This window comes from Sander vitreus, chromosome 14 (genome assembly GCF_031162955.1).
Source record: "Sander vitreus isolate 19-12246 chromosome 14, sanVit1, whole genome shotgun sequence".
Taxonomy (NCBI): Eukaryota; Metazoa; Chordata; class Actinopteri; order Perciformes; family Percidae; genus Sander; species Sander vitreus.
The window spans coordinates 15,034,555-15,051,756 of record NC_135868.1 but is presented as its reverse complement, the minus strand read 5'-3'; the positions used below and the strand labels follow the sequence as shown (position 1 = coordinate 15,051,756).

The following is a 17,202-nucleotide window of genomic DNA, read 5'->3' as shown; positions in this document are numbered from 1 at the left end:
TGCGTGCTGACGTCACAGCGAACCCCACCCCGCACGGCGAGCTTCCTGGCAGCAACATGAGCGAGCAGGACGATCTGCAGCAGCCAAGTGAACAACCTGCAGACTCTGAACATAAAAACTACCAGAAACAACAAAGCTCAGCAGTAACGTTACAATGGAGGATGCAGAGAAAGGTAATTCATTTGCTGACATTTCTCTCCGTGACTATGTTGTTACCGAAAAACTACTTTTTTTGTCACATTAAAGTTAGCAAACTAGCTAACTTTGCGCAGTAACTGAAGTCCGTTGAGAACATATGCTACTTTTCAAACTCAAATAAAGTGCATTTTTGTGACAGAGATAACAATGATTTAAATAAAAATAAGTATTTCGGATACACCAAAAAGGTGCCAAAAATATCAAGGAAGTAGAATATTACACAACATGCATTACAACATGTAACCAGACGTTGAGCCAACGTTACTTCAGTAAAATATAAACGAGGAAGTCATTTTCATTAAAGTAAACAATAATTGGGCCAAACGTTTGACAGGCACTGAAAGGTAAATTTAGTGTAGATTTGATAAAATGAAACAATTTGATGAGGTGGTATTGGGATTGTAATTAGTTATGGTGAAAAATGAATGTTAAATATTTGTTAAACAAATATTTTACACCCGTTGGACAGTTTATTACATGTTTTCTAGTAGCACATACCCTACCTATCAGTATATGTTGGAAGGCTGTGAGGTTTGTTGGTTAAGTCAAACAGGCACACGTGTGGGACAAGTATTTAGATATAAAGAGGAGGTGAGTGGTTAAACCACAGCTATGCTGTGAATGCATTCTACCATTCCTGACTTGTTTCCTCTCCTACACCTACCTGAACATTTTCCTTCCATTTCTGCTAGTCAGCCATCTGCTCTCTCATATCTCGGCACCACTTCCCCACCCATCCTCCAGTATTGTGTAGGCCTACATGTACTTGCCTATTGTGATAGCTGCTTCTCATCTGTTTTGCTGCAGTTCAAGAAAATTTGAAATTTGCATGAAATAAAGCTTGTATGTAAGACTCGGTTTAGTTGATTAAAAAAACACTTTTCTTGTATTTTATTTGCGCACAACATGACCTTGTAGTTATTGTGGAAAGAAGCAAGTGACAGAGGTTTATTTGTTCACCTCAAGGGGATGCCAGGTAAACAAGGCACAGCCCTTACCTCATTTCCTGCCAGCATAAACCCCCTGCAGAAATGTCATTTCCTGATGCCAGACAGTCCTGTCAGTCTCTATGTCATCTCAATGTATTTTAAAGCAAATTGTCTCTACTTTTCTGCCTGCTTGTCTTGTGACCATGGTTCCTCTTTGGTAGTGTAGGTTTTCCCTTAAAACATTACATTATTTTTTCGCTGTGTGTGCAACTGATGTACCAGCAGTTCAGGCAGCAAATGGCTTGTCTTTTTGTGTCCTTATGTGACCTTGAAAACACTGATAGAAAAACAGTTATGGCCTTCTGTTATGTAGCACAAGTACATCTTCATCCTTCCTAGTTGTTATTGTGTACCAAATATCATCATAGGAACTGATTAGTTCTCTTTTTATATAGTCACACTCTCATGGCAACAGACGGTGAAGTTCCTCCAATTGTCACGCTTTTATGCAGGTCTCTATGGTTGCTGTATCCCGGCACCATCTGTATCTAGTCCTTGTTAAGGGTTTTCCTTGTCACTGTCACCTGTTGGATTTCAGCCTGCTCAGTCAACAGTATTTGAGACTAAAAGGCACTTTGAAGCATATTGTATCATTACAGATCTCCCCTTTGATTTTGTTGAATCAGTTTCTTCCACAATCAGTGTGCTATTTCAGGTAAAACATTACAAATAACAGGATGAGAAGGAGCTAGGTTAGCAGGTTTTAGGAGGAGGGAGGTCAGTGTGCATAGTGAGTGTTCTGACTGGTGCTTTTCAAAGGGGCTGTCAGGGGAGTGGAGTCTGCTTTCCTCTGCTTGTGTGTACATAGAACAATTTTGTTGAATGGATTTTCCCATAGTAATTTCAGATCATATGGGTCCTTTTTTTTTAGCTCGAGTTGGAATTTCTTTGCTTCAGTAGTTCTGGCCTTATAGTATAGTGTCTAGAATTTGAGGTTGTCTTTAGGGACTAGCGCATAGTTTGGCCATGTGATATATTGTGGAAAACGTGATTGATTTGTTAGCATTTGTGGTATTTGTATGCATTTTTACTTACAGTGTAAATGTCTGTAAATAAAACAACACGTTTAATGTTGAGGCCTCATGCTTCACTTGTACTATATTTCAAAAATTCACATATGCCTGATTTAATTGCTAAAAATAATCTTTCTTTCAGAGGAATTTATTCCAGTGTTATTGCAATTCCCCTTAAGGTGTTATTCCATTAAAATACTCTTGAATACCTCACTTCATGTATCTACATTAAAAAAAATGTGGAATTTTATAGCTTGACAAGAAAAGTCACACATGATCTGTACCTTTTGGATGTAATCTGTTTCTGGTATTTTCTGCCTCCTTGATAGAAGCTTACGGTCTTACGGCTCAAATCAGTATAAAAAAATCTAACGGTCAGGCTAACCAATCTATCTTGTTTTTCAACTCAGACATCTAATGAGATGGATCATGATCAGTGGCCAACATTTCTGCCTTATTAGATTTCAGTGAGGCACAACTCTGCTTTCAGCTGTGTGGACAATCAGAAGAAGTCTGTCCAGATAACAGCCCCCCCCTAACCATCTACAGCAGCTGAGTTGTTTGTGTTAGAAATGTTTTTTGCCAGAACAAAATCATACTTTCAAAATATGTCCATGTATGTTGTTTTTTTGTGATTAACAATTTTTTAACGAAATACAAAAAAATACAACTTGCGAGTCGCAACATAAACAAATCCCCACCCACCCAGACACAAATCAAGAGAAGATGACACAGTAACTACAATATTCCAGACCATTCAACAAAATAGTAACAAAATAGACAATAAACCAAATAAACATATGTGTAAATGACAACACCATCATACACGTCTTTTCCAAGCACAAAGCTTTTTAAGAGCCCTCTAGAAAGTTCAGGTACTTTCCCCAATTTCTAGTATACATCAAATCTGGCAAAATGTTTATACGACATTTTTTTAAACGCCGCCATCCTAGCATCTCACAAGCTCACTCCTGGATTGACACATTTCATCTCAAAGATGAAAGGGAAATCCCCCTGTCTATTTGCAAACTTTGACATCTGTGGTATAAAATGTTCCCTATGTTCTATATAATGGGCTGAATATTCCCACTCTTTAAAGCTTCTGGACTATGCTCAGCTTACTGCAGCAATGAGTGAGAGTAATGGAAATCACTGTGACAAGACAAGTTGTACCTTTTATAACCCGAATATAGTCACATGCATAAATTATTTCATGTAGCACAAAAATTTAGTCTTTAATCGTCTTTGTTACAAAACTTTTCTAACACAAAGAAGAAACTGTAGAAATTGTCAACTCATATTATGCACTGGCCATTTCATTCCTTGTCATTGTATGTCTTCTTTTGGGAGAATTTTTCATGAACCTGTGAGATTTGGCCAAGCAGATGTCTCACCTGTCTAGTAGCTGTGGCATCAGATGGAGTATCTTTTAACATAACACTATAGAGAGAAACTTTGGGCCTCACTGTCAAATGGGGCACAGGGGGTATAAATGAGCAACCCTTAACTTAACCTAAGATTTCATTATTCATTCAGTCCCTTTTTGTTTTTAAATCACTATTTTTTTTCAGAGATGCACTAGATATTAATAAATGAGACCTACAAATACTGTGCCAAAAACAACTGCAGGTCTAAATACTGATTCCAGAGAGACTGGAATTTCTGGCCCTATGTTCGACACCTTTGTATTGTTGTTTGTTGCACATCAGACAGTTTTCCAGTGCCTCTGTTCTTGTGAGATATTTGCTATTTCCCTCTCAACTCAGTTGTTTATTAAAGGACATATTTTGAAACAAGGCAGTCAAAACCTAAAGCACAGGGTGCCAATTTTAAGACACAATTGGGTAAAATCTAACTTTTAAATTCCTGTTTAATTAATAGTAGCTGGTGTGTGGGTGTAAACTGCAGCCATGATGTGACCATGGGGGGACTGTGCACATTGTATGAGGGTAATTCTTTTCACTAACAGACTGATCTCATGAAATGGCGTATGTATGACACACCAATTCGTATGCCATTATTGGCGCGTTATAAAGACGCATACTCGCTTTTTAGCGTGTTTATCAACGCTGTTTGGCCTACATTGACTTACATTACCTTGCGATTGCGTGTGAATTTACGCCGTAGCGAGTAGTATGAAAGGGCGAAAATAATCTCAACCGTCGCTTTGTTCTTTTACTAAATCCAATCCCGTTGTTCTTTTCCTAAACCCAACCGGTTCTTATTTTCCTAAACTAAACCGTAGCTTTCTTCTTGCGATAACACGTTCTTCTTTTTATAACACACCAAGTGGTGATAACACGGCAAGTGGTGTACGTGTACGCCCGCTCTATACAGTGTAGATATACACGCGGATAGCTGAAAAAGCGTACAGATAACATGCCACTTGGCTTAAAGGAGAATTCCAGCCAATTTTCACGTTAATCTTGATCGCTATAGCTACGCGAGTACTTTCGATAGAAAAAACCCCGACCCGAATCAGTGCAGGTAACACGGAGAAGCTGCAGCTACGTACTACAAGCGTCCCCTGAGCTAAAACGGCAGTGGTCGGGGCAAGTTTTACAGTGCCTTTGTGCCTCTTAACAGACACAAAATGCAATTAATATGTCTGTGCCACATGAACATGGCCCTTACATGTCAACAAGATGCGTTTTCAACTCAGACATTGTTTAAATTCACCTACCCTGGTCCTTGTATCGATCCTGCCGGTAGCTAGCTTGCCCTGCTAGCTGATAGCCGTTAGCTGCTAGCTGCCGTCCAGTGAGTGTATTCAGACAGGCTTCTGTAATAATCATCCCAATAACAATCCACGGAGCGGTGGTGGTGTGGCTATGTCCTCCAGAGGACAGGTCATGTCACGTTTTGAAGTGTATTCCCCCCTAAAATAAACAGTAGTGCGGTAGTAGCTGTTAGCTGCTAGCTGCCCTCCGGTGAGTGTGTACAGCCAGATAGCCGTTAGCCGTTAGCTGCTATAGCGATCAAGATTAACGTAAAAATTGGCCGGAATTCTCCTTTAAGAAAGTTGGCGTGTATATTTACGCAAAGTCATGATGCCATGTTGTCACTAAGGAAACAGGATTTTTTTTCAGCCTCAGGGTCCCTTGTGTATCTGGGATAAGTCTGCATTTGTCAGACCTTGTGTTTGAAGAATTAACATGACTTAATAGGTTCACCTTGTTTAAAGGAATAGTTCAACATTTTAGGGAATATGCTTATTTGCTTTCTTGCCGAGATTTACATAAGAATATTGATACCATTTTTGTGTCAGTACGGTCAATATGAAGTTACAGCTAGCAGCCGGCTAGCATAGTGTAGACGTAGTGCCACTGTGAAACCAGCGTATATTTACTGTATGGCACATGTACAGTATCTGTGTTCCCTCTGAGGTGTAGCCACTCTTTGCTCTTCTTACTGTTTTTCCATGATACACGTGTCATGTGAATTTTGTTGGCACTCTCGCTGCACCCCCAGTTGTCTGTCTCATGATTCTTGTTTTAGGCTAATCATGTGACAGAGTATGCCATGAATAGTAAGGTAATGGATTCCATGCAGTGGTTCATTAACTACTTGAAAATGGCAGTTTGTTCCTGGTTACAGTCTGGATGGATGGGGACCATGGGTTGTTTTTGTTTTTGACACTCCACCTTCATGCCACTGTTCTCTCTCTGCTGTAATGCTCTTTATTTTTTATTTATATCTTTATTTATTCTTTATTTTTAACTTAATACATACTGTGTAAATATACTTATATTGTTTGTACCTATACTTATATTGTTTAATATTCAATCTAAAGAATGTGTGACGTGCACCAACAACACCAAAACAAATTCCTTGTATGTGTTAAAAAACGTACTTGGCAATAAAACCCTTTCTGATTCTGATATAAATCAAATAAACAATCCAATCCAAGAAAAATCAATCAAATTTGTGATGTTTGTAATATTTGTATTCATAATATTTAATCATCTATCCAAATCAAGCATACCAGTGATTTTCTTTTTTAACAAATGTCACATGAATCCAATTTCGCTCATGAATAAGCTACGACGAACTGGTGAGCAGGGCTGCAGAGTGGAAGTAATGTTGAGTATTGATTAAGTATTAATTGTGATATAAAAATGTATCTCAACATTAATAATCAAAGTGTTCATTTGCAAACCAACACTAATCTGATTTATATTCCCTGGATATCACAACACACACACACACACACACACACACACACACACACACACACACACACACACACAAAATTAAGGAAATAAATAAAAACAGAGATATCTGTTTTTGCAAATTTGTCTTTTTACTGTGGAAAAACAACATATTGTTGAATATGTCTATGTGAGACTCTCAGCACAATTACATTAGTAAGCCTTGCATGTTAATGTTGCGTGACCCAAGTGATTTGGATTGTACAGAACATCATCACTTCTGTCATTACGTATATACAAAATGTCAACCTTTCATATTTTTTTTTTTTTATAGTACACACATCTTAAGTTTAAAATGGAAAACTCCATTCTCCTCACTTTGACACGGTTGTGGAATTTGTCCCCCAGTGCTTCAATTGTTCCAAGATAGCGTCCCGTCCTCTCTTAATGTGAAGTATTTCCTGGAGAAGATCACACAATCATGCTTGTCTGGCTCTTAACCACAGAGGAGTGGTGGACAGGAAGTCAGTGTACAGAAAAAGGTTCATCTGAGTTAGTTTCAAAATTGGCTTAATGGTTGTGAACATTTCTGTAATGATCTGGGGCCTCATTTATAAACGTGGCGTACGCACAAAAAAAGACGTACGCCGCTCTCTCTACGCAAGAATTAAGATTTATAAAAAGCTCTAGAGAGGAGCACTCGGAGAAACCACGCCGTGCCTGTCCCACTTCAAGAGGGGTCTACTCCGGTGTCCCGTGGCAAAAACACTTTCTCGGTTTAGTGCTAGGTGTTTTTTGCATCAACTTTAATATCGGACCATTTCTTTTTTAATTTGGGCCACGGTCCGACCTCATGAGGCTTAACTGCGTCTGCAACATGTTGTCACTCTACAGCTTTTTTGTTATTAGTAATGCCCACACTTTGCACTCTAAACATATTTTCCTCTTTTCCACCTAGTGGGTTCTAACAAGAACTACAGCTTCACATTGAGTGAAAGTCCTTTGCTTTGTTTTCCTCTCTGCGCATGATGTCGGTATGAAATGAATGAATGTTAAGTTGGGGCATTTCACTGACTATTTAAGGGAAACTATGGGCGTGACATGAAGCCGCCAAAGCTGCGCCACATTAAGAGTCAAATGTGATTTATAAGGGGAAACCGGCGTAGGACGTGTGTGCGCACGGTTTCATAAATCAGAATATTTCTGTGCGTACTCACATCCTATGTTTCGTCCGTACGCCACTTCTGACGCAAATTCGCCGCACAGTTTTATAAATGAGGCCCCAGATGTTAGTTTTTTTTTCTCATTAGCTTTCACATGTTGATGTTAACATTGTCAAAACCATAGCTTTTCCTTTTCAGTAATGGAGAGTGATGGCATGAGTCAAAATCCAGTTAAATTTTTTAGTTTCCATGAATGACTGACTTTGTGGGTGCTTGATTTGCTGCCTTTTCTATCCTTACAGTTCTTTTTTAGCAGTCAGTTTTCAACCCAGAGCAAACTTCTGTGTTGATTTTGGCACCTAGGTGTTTTGTTTTGAGATCACAGAATAATTTTAGAAGTTTACATTCAAATTTTAGTCATGCTTCCTACTCGGAACCTGAAATTATCCTGATCAATACAGCTCCACTGTACTCTCACGATGAGTTTCTTCCAAACCTTATGGTTTTTACAGGGCAATGTTAAATTCTTAGTAGCATCTACATCCAATAAAATTAGCGCTGGAATGTCACCAGGCTGCTTTTTCATTTCACTGCAGCATTGAGAGTATCAGCAGGTGCTTGTACAAGCTTGCTGTCTAATGTCCGTGAATGTCTAAATGAAATGAGGCATGACCTATTCTTGCATATTTCCTCTCTTTGTGCAGCTTGAATTCCTGCCTCATATCTCTCCTTCAAACGCTTTAGCGCGACCTGACATGAAGACTACTTTCAGAATTTGCAGGGGTTGATGTTTTATCTGGTTGAGTGATTATATACTGTGTTCTTGTGACCAAGTGAAGTGATAATGATGTTAAAGCTGCAGGAAATAGAATTCTAAAATACACTAAAATTTGAAGTAAAGCAAGCCCTCTTCCTACAGCTCTCCCTATCCCCTCTCTGTATAGCCCTCCTATCAGGTGAGCACAGGCATGCAGTGGCTTCATACAGTAACATTTACAAAGTACAAATCAATCATTTCATCCGATGGCATATATGAATGAGTGTCCCGTTTTCTTTGTAAAGCCCTTCGAGATGACATACTGTGATTCACAGTTCTAGCTAACTACATAAACATGAACTTGAATTAGCCACAGCCGTGAGCTAGGGTTAGGCTAACCCCAGCAGACCAGCTCAGCGAATGTCCGCTCCCTGGACAATAAACTGGACTGCATTTCTACACAATTTCATTCCTATATGCACATACAGTACGTATATAGATTGATCGCAATAAAGTCTCTTATCTAATAGTTTGGCCTTGAATTAGCTGCAGCCCTGAGTCTTTGGCTATGGTAAACAGAAGCTTCACCGAGAGAACATGCACGCACATCTGCATTGGCAGAACAGCCAATAGGAATGCTCTCTTTCTCTGAAATGACCTGTGATTGGCCAGTCTCCCGTCACGGCTAGATTTACCAAAGCCTGAACACAGAGCCAAGGAGCAGGTGCATAAGTCTAGGTTTCTCTCAGATCACTTGATTTACAATATGCTGAAAGATTATTATGGATGTTTTTCTGAACAACGGCAAAAATAAACTGCCTACCACAGCTTTAATAACAGCATGTATAAACCAGAGGTGAAATGATTAGTCGATAACACACTCGATCAACAGAAAATAAATTGGCAGCTATTTTGATAAATGATTAATCATTTAAGTAATTTTTAAATAAAAATGCCAGAATTTCACTGATATATAATTTATTATATTCTATTAAAATAAACATATCTGGGTTTTGGACTGTTGGACAGGCAAAACAAACTAACTTAAATCAGCTTGGGTTCAGAAATTGTGATGTGGATTTTCTAATGTATAATACATACAAATGCACACAGTGGCACTTGTACATGTACATGCTCTCTTCACCGCACAGAGCACTTTTCTTCAAGTACACACAATACCAAGTGTAGCCTCTAGCATCCTCTCCACTCCATTCTAGCTGGCTCGCATTACTGCGGCTCCAAGGTGGACTGACAACCCTGGATTAGCGCTTCGCTGTAATCTGGGACACTGCAGATTATGCTTTTCAGCCAATGCTATTCACCCCAAAGCCCCCCCCCCACACACACACACACACACACACACACACACACATCATGTGACCAGCCCACACAAATGGGACCTCTTTTATTTCCTCCTTGGATAAGCTTGACGACAGAAAGTGAGGGAGGGAATTGACAGAGAAACCTAAGAGTATTGAAACCGGAGTATCACTGCAGCACTTACAGTGGCTAGCATCTGAAAACGACACTGATTGTGCAAATGGATGTCTGAAGGATGGATTGAGAATTGACCTTTGGGATTACGGTAGAGAGGAAGTGTGTGTGTGTGTGTGTGTGTGTGTGTGTGTGTGTGTGTGTGTGTGTGTGTGTGTGTGTGTGTGTGTGTGTGTGTGTGTGTGTGTGTGTGTGTGTGTGTGTGTGTGTGTGTGTGTGTGTGTGTGTGTGTGTGTGTGTGTGTGTGGAGAGAGTGTGTGTAACAGCTGCCTGAAAGGACAGGTAACTTATTAACAGCAAGAAAGGAGCAGAGGGTATACAACGCCTTGGCCTGCTGCAGAAACAGAAAATGGAATCCTGCTTCACTGTACTTTCACTTTAACCACCTGAAAGCCAATACAAAACCTCCTCCCACGTACACACACACTTGGATATTGTGTCCCGCTGTCGCACACACCACAAGAGTCCAGAACATTGTCAACAAGGAGACACAGAGCCAACACGCGCCTGGATCACATGCAGACAATCAGCACTCGGCTGGCTTTGCTTAGGTAGTGGTAGACAAACACACTCCAAGCTGTAAACATGGAGCCCCTGGAGGAATACCACTCTCCGTTTGACTTTGAACAAGGAGTCAACGCCAGCTACCTCTACCTCTCCCCGGCCTACAGTGACACGCCGCCCAGCTCGCCAGCTGTTAAAACCAGAGGTAAGCACAAGGGAGAGGCCGGGCGGAGGATGTGAGGACTCTGTGTGTTGTACATAGCAGATAACTAAGAGGAGGTCTCAGCCTACAGAAGCTGTTCACTGTAATCTTACAAAAAAGCAACATAATGTAGGTTATCAAAATAAAAGTACTATTTAATATGGGGGGAGGGGGTGTGAGCAGGGCTAAAGGCTGAAAAGACAATGTGCAACTGAATTACTGTAATGCCGCCTCTACAGTATTTTCTCTGTAAAATGATTTACTGATTTTGTTTTGGGGATCTCGTGCATGTTTTGACATAAATATTTTCACTTGAGACGTATCCAATCAGCGCTTCTTATTCCCATGGTATTAATTCATGTTGGAGCTAGTAATGGCACAGCCCAGTTCTGAGTTTATGTTAACACCTTGTGATTGGAAGGCTGAGAAACGTTTTGAGCAGCTCTCCAGACAGCTATGAGGCAATTCCACTCTAGTCTTCGTGGGATACATATTGCTAGCGGCTTGTGATTCTGGTATCTCTGTCCTCGGTCAGTATGCTGTCTCAGTTTTAAAGTATTGTTTTGGTATGTAAGAGGGAGAAAAACGAGAAAAGGTGCCAAAGTTACAAGAACATAGTGATGCTGGTAGGCAGATTTGAAGCTAAGCTAACCAGCGGCTGGCGTTAGCTTCACATTTTACAGACAGACATCATTTTCATCTATTGGCAAGAAAGTGAATAAACATATTTCCCAAAATGTCGACCTTTTCCATGACATTTAAACTACATACCATTTTCTGAATAAGATGATAACCAGAACTACCAGGCAAATTCAGAACAATATGTTCTTTTTCATTCTATGGGTAATTAAACCGTACTATTTAGTTTACTAGCCTACTGTATTTACAAGGGGCAATGTACCAGGCCAACCCAAGTATTCTTTCTAGTACCATGATGTTAGTGGGTTCAGAAGTTAAATGTAATTTACAGGGCCGGTGCATTAACGAAATCTACTCTCAGGTTTATTTTGGCCTCTTCTCACTCTAAACTTAAGTACTGCCTCCCCCCTTGCTGAGGTAATGGCACAGTATAGTCCCAATTTTATTTCTCTAGTAGTGCCTTTTTTTAATCCTCCCCTCACACCGTTTTGTTCAACTCTTGGGTTCCCTCTTTATTTTTTACTCCATCCTATTTTTGTCCTTGTTTCTATATTTTATTTTATTCTGAATCCTTGAAAGACCAGATGAGAAGAAACATGACTTCAGAGACACGTTTGTGTTTCCCTGTTCCAGCTCAGTTCTGGCCCAGTACCTCCTCCCCTGCTGTCCTTTTGACAGACAGAACTCCTTTTGCTTTTCTCTCATGCTGTCTAAGCCTAGGATGTCTCCACCTAGAAAGTTATCTGTATTATTGATGTACTGCTGCTCCTACTGGGCACAGCTCTGTCAGAGACGACAACATCAAAGACAAGTGTGTTGACTGTATACTGTATGTGTGTGGAGTGAAAATATGACTATGCGTGTGAGATGGATAAAGTGTTTTGCTTGTCCCTCTTGGTTGCCACCTATCATCAATCAGCATCTTAAGCATCCTTAATTCTCCTAGTCTTACTCTGTGATACTTTTCACATATTCACCTACTACCAGTTTCCTTTCTCCTCCTCATCCTCCAGGGGAACAGCATGACAACTGAGCAGAGTTTGACAACCTCAGACATCAGCCTCCCCTCCCATACCACCTGTTCACTGTCACACATCAAACATGGGCACAAACATGTAAACATGTCTATCAAAAAGATGAGACTCCAGCCTCAAAGCGGACACATGCCAAGTGAGAGGTACGAATGGATCTAAAAATATATATATTTTGCCTTCCAGATTCCCAGCAGCATCCAGACTCAGTCCCAGAGGTGGGAGAAGATGCCGTGACGTCTGTGGGTCCCTCTTCTGCTCCCCCCGCCATGACAGAGGAGGAGCGGCAGGAGTTACAAGAAGAGTTGGTCAAGGTCAGGACAGGAGGGATCAGGGATTAAACAGGTCTTGGTTCAGTCAAATTTGATTGTGGTTTTTGAGTCTAGTGTATGTATGCTTTGAGCATCTTTTAATTTCAAACAAGGCCAGGTTGTGTTCACATAACAGCCTTCCATAGCAACAAGATGCTCATTTCAGGTCCCTTGTTGCCCCTGTAGCTGACCCAACCACTTACCTTGTTTCAGATGTTGGATGCTCGTGACAGCTAATATTTACAGCACCTCCTTCGCCAAGAGTGTATTGGTGATCTTGTTTGTTGTGATTCATCAACGGAGGAAAAAATGAAATGAAAAATGAATCCACACATTGGAGAAGTTGGATTCAGGAATGTTTGATTTTTTTGATTGCGATTCAGTTTGTGATTCATTTTTTGAAGATCGACTAAATTGCAGCTCTAATACAAAAATTGGTTAAGCATATTGTGTAGATTTTAAACCTAAAAAAAAAATACACATTTCTAACTGTGTGTGTAGGTTGAGGATGAGATCCTGACTCTGTCCCAGGTGTTGGCAGCCAAGGAGAAGCAGTTGGTGGACATTAAGAGGAAGCTGGGCATCACACCTCTCAATGAGCTGAAACAGAACTTCACCAAAACCTGGCAGGAGGTCACCACCTCCACGGCGTAAGTGCTTACCTACCACAGTATGCTGACGTTTGACCTGAGAGCGCACTATATTTCACTTGTTACATAGTTTCTCATTATGACACCTTGCCAATCAAGCTTTTGCCTCGTGAGTATAGGCATTTATACCTTTTATGGGATACTTTTTGTAGTAGCTTGTCCTTTGACCTCATGGCCAACAGCTTTATTATCCTATTTCTCCAAGACAATGTATCTGCTGCTTGTTTGATAATGTTTCTTTTTATTATTTTAAGCATGATCAGCTGCCTGGCAAACAGTTTAGTTTAGTTAAGACTTTAATGCCATCTTCAGTGTTTGAGCTCTCTTTTCATCACTTTCATATCTTCTCTTTTTGATCCCCATCACTTCTCCCTCACTCTCTCTCTCGGTCTCCCTTCCTCTCTTTCAGCTATAGGAGGACGTCTGAAACACTGTCTCAGGCGAGCCTGAAGGCCACAGCAGCGTTCACCAATGTGGGCTCAGCCATCACCAGGAAGCTTGAGGATGTCAGGTGAGTCAGACAGGAGACATCAGCGTGACTTTAAAAGTGAATGATAATTTGTGAAGCACCGAATCTTTGAGAGACCCCAGTATCCTTTGTTCCACTGAGCGACCTGAAATATTATTTCGTAGAAATTGCCCAGGGATTTGAAAGTGCTAGTTAAGGCCGACTACCGCCGACGGCCACCTGTGCTGTCGCCTCTCGTTGGCCCTCGTCGCCTTTGTCTGGGCCAAAAATTAGCACTGGAACACACCAAACAGACTACAGCCGACTGCCAAGTACCACGTACGTTTTGCGCATGCGTGCAATGAAATAACTCACCATACCAGCAGGCGGCGGTAATCTATTCATCATTCAACAACACAAGGGAAACCGGATACCTTTGCTATGATATACCCACAACAAAACAGCGTTTGCTCTAGCAGAGCCTAACAGAGCCTACGGTCCCTCAGCGGTACCGGGCCAGCCTCTCCCGGGCTGTCATCCTTTCTATCGGCAAAGAAGTCTCCCTACAGTGGGAGCAGAGCAACAGAATGGCCCGCTACTGGCTCGTTAGCTGGCTCGTTAGCTAACGTTAGCTTGCTAATTTCCTCCACCCAACATGCCTTCATTATACACTGGTTACCGTAAAATAAGCCAAACAAACATGTCACTCACCTGGCGATAGCAATGTGCTTTCCTGAGATTTGACAAGAGCGTGTGAATTAAACATTACATTTTACTAATTTAGAGGCTGGCCGGCTGGCTGGTAAGATAGCGTGCTTGCTATGGGGCTAATTGTTTAGCGGTGCAGAGGGTTCAGAGAGAGGTCTATTATGGTCTTGATATTAAATATCATGGTGTAGGATATTAGTTTATTAAACGTTTATTTTGTAATGTGTAGGTATGTAGAGATCCTTTATGTTGGAATAAATATTTTAGAAGGAACATTTGAACGTAGTCTTTGACCCGTTTTGACAGTTCTTATGTGTATTGGATTGATCAGATGAGATGAAAAATTAAGGGAGCCTGTCACAGTCATTTGTTTGTTTTCCTCACTCAGGTTTCCAAGCTGAACAGCCAATAAGATGAATTGGCTGTTCAGCCGACGCCGACAACCGCCGACGGCTTTGTGTGTCAGGGCCTTTAGTTAGGCTGTGAGATTTTAGTCCCTAAATATTTCTAATTTCTTTCTTACTTTCTTTCTATTTCATTTGGCACGAAAACAAATAATTCTGCATGTAATTTACCAAATTCTACTGCTTAAACTGCAACCAGTCATATCTATGTATAAATGTAGTGGTAATAGCGTGTGTTTTGTGTATACAGTTGTGGGTCAGATATGTTGATGCCATTAGGTACCTCCATTAATAACCAATTCTACCACTTATAATTTTAAATGCCCGTTCTAATCACATTACAGCTCACAACTATTAGCTTTCCCTACTATCTTCCCTTACCATAACATGGCTATATTATGGTAGCCATATATCTAATATACTGTATGGATTTTCTGTCCTTAAATTCTGCTTTCAAAGTGCCAACTCTAATACCTACCAATACATTATTGTTAATATTTCCTGTTTAAACAAGGCTTAGAAAAACAGCAACAGTTTGTTCCATTTGAGATATAGCTCCAGTTGACCCCTAGATCCTAATCCTGTCATCCGTTTTCTCTCTGGATTACTGAGCTGCAAACAGGATTATTAGGCCCCTCAAAGCCCCAGTGTGCTGTGAAATGCAGCCTCACAGATGAGCCTCAACACAGAGCTAGTTTGGGGGTGGGATAGTTAGTGGAGGTCAGGGCAGGGGTCAAAGTGTGTGTGTGTGTGTGTGTGTGTGTGTGTGTGTGTGTGTGTGTGTGTGTGTGTGGACAAGATATTCCCCCATAATACAAAGGGCTTGCACACACCCACTGTGTTAATACACAATCAATCTAAATGGGATAAAGCGGGATTTATAAGATGTAGAGTATGCACTTAGAACATTCGCTGATTGAACATAAAGTAGAATACATTAGGGTTTGTACTGTATGTTTTGTGTTTCTCCCTTTGTTCAGTCTGTGTAAAACTGTCTGCCCTATGCTAAGATGACCACTAATATCCCCCTTTCTTCTCCACAATGCTGTCGGATAGCATGCACTCATTACAACATTCAGCTAGTATGCCTGTCATGAGGTAAGGGGAAGTTCGTGTTAAAGTGACTGGCACACAGTGGTGCCCTCTGAGCTACACGTGTTGAATAAAACATGAGAGAGGTAAACGCTGCACAGTGTGTTTGTGCTACACAGAAAAGAGAAACTTGTTCCGCTTTAGTTCTGCATTTTCATGTTATGGATTGTATAAAAAGGTCTCAAGTGTGCACCATGAGTTTGTCAAGAGCAACGGCCGCTAAGAGCTACTACTAAGAGCTATCGGTGAAGCTGCAGCTTTTACAATCTTGCCTAGACAGACCTCTGTTTCGTCAAGCTGACGGAGGTCTAGCAAAACTCTTGAGAATATATGGAGATAAAATGCACCTTTGAAACCAGAGGCAGCAACGGTTAGCTGTGAATTTGGAAACACCAGCATTCAGAAACGTAAAAATACGTTCTGTCCAGTGTACTTTATTGGTATAATCACACACCACTGTCTCTCCACCAATTTTTAAGCACATTTGTGCTCAATTTCTCCAGAATTTGATGAGATGCAGGTCTGGATGTGTGAGATTAAAGCTGCAATTGTTTTCATCAATGAATCTGTGGATTATTAACTCATAAAATGTTTTCTAGAATTTAAGGGGATGTCTTCAAATTGCTTCTTTTGTACAATAAACAATCCAAAACACCAATGAGATGTACTTTACTGTCATAGAAGACTAAAACAATTAATTGAAAATCCATATAGTTGATGACATTACAGCTGTATTTGAAATTCAAACATAAAATGTATTGTTCTTGTTCAATTGTGTTTGTCTGTTCTATATGTTCAAAAATATAAAAAAAAAAAAAAATTGATTTAAAAAAAAAAACACATAAAATGTATTCCATTCATGCAAACCATTCTGACCTATATACAACAAAACGCACTCATCTGTGTTTCTGCAGCTCTCTGTGAGTCAGTTTTTCATTAGTCTGCCTTCTCATCTAGTTCATTCGGCACTCTCTTAGTTATGTTTTCATGAAAATCAACACCTCTTAGCACCTTTTCAGAAGAACAGAATAGAATGCATTGTCTCTGAGTATCAGATAACATGACCTTTAAAGGTGTGACTACAGTCATATCCTGCTCCTTCTTCCTTCTGAAGGTGCGGCCTTGTTGTCTGCATCTTTACTTTCCCAAACATACACGGTGTACACTGTAAGCATGTAAGATAAAGTCAAACACTGTCGGTCGGTATGTGATTTTGTTGTTTTATGTCACTTTCTTTCACAGGAATGCACCAACTTTCAAGTCATTTGAGGAGAAAGTGGAGACTTTGAAGGTAACTGAATAAAAACTGGACTAGTGGCTGCATTTTCAGCAATACACATTTCAAAATGTTTAAGTGGCAGCGTGTTAAAGCCCAGGAGGACTGTGTATAGAACCACTCCTCTGACCTTGAACTAACACTAATTAGGATTTACAGATCCATCGGGAAT

General features: G+C 40.4%; 1 protein-coding gene across 2 annotated transcripts; it reads left to right on the top strand.

Moving 5' to 3' along the window:
- Positions 1-31: 31 nt before the first annotated feature.
- Positions 32-16,526, top strand: tpd52 (tumor protein D52). Of its 2 annotated transcripts, XM_078268612.1 has the most exons (5): positions 32-173; positions 12,328-12,455; positions 12,954-13,102; positions 13,512-13,613; positions 14,647-16,526. In XM_078268612.1, the coding sequence occupies exons 1-5, from the start codon at positions 155-157 to the stop codon at positions 14,657-14,659; spliced, it is 411 nt and encodes a 136-aa protein (XP_078124738.1). In that variant the 5' UTR covers positions 32-154; the 3' UTR covers positions 14,660-16,526. The 2 variants fall into 2 exon arrangements, with proteins under 2 accessions (XP_078124738.1, XP_078124739.1); XM_078268613.1 differs by lacking the exon at positions 14,647-16,526 and having other exon boundaries at positions 13,512-13,617.
- The last annotated feature ends 676 nt before the right edge of the window (positions 16,527-17,202 follow it).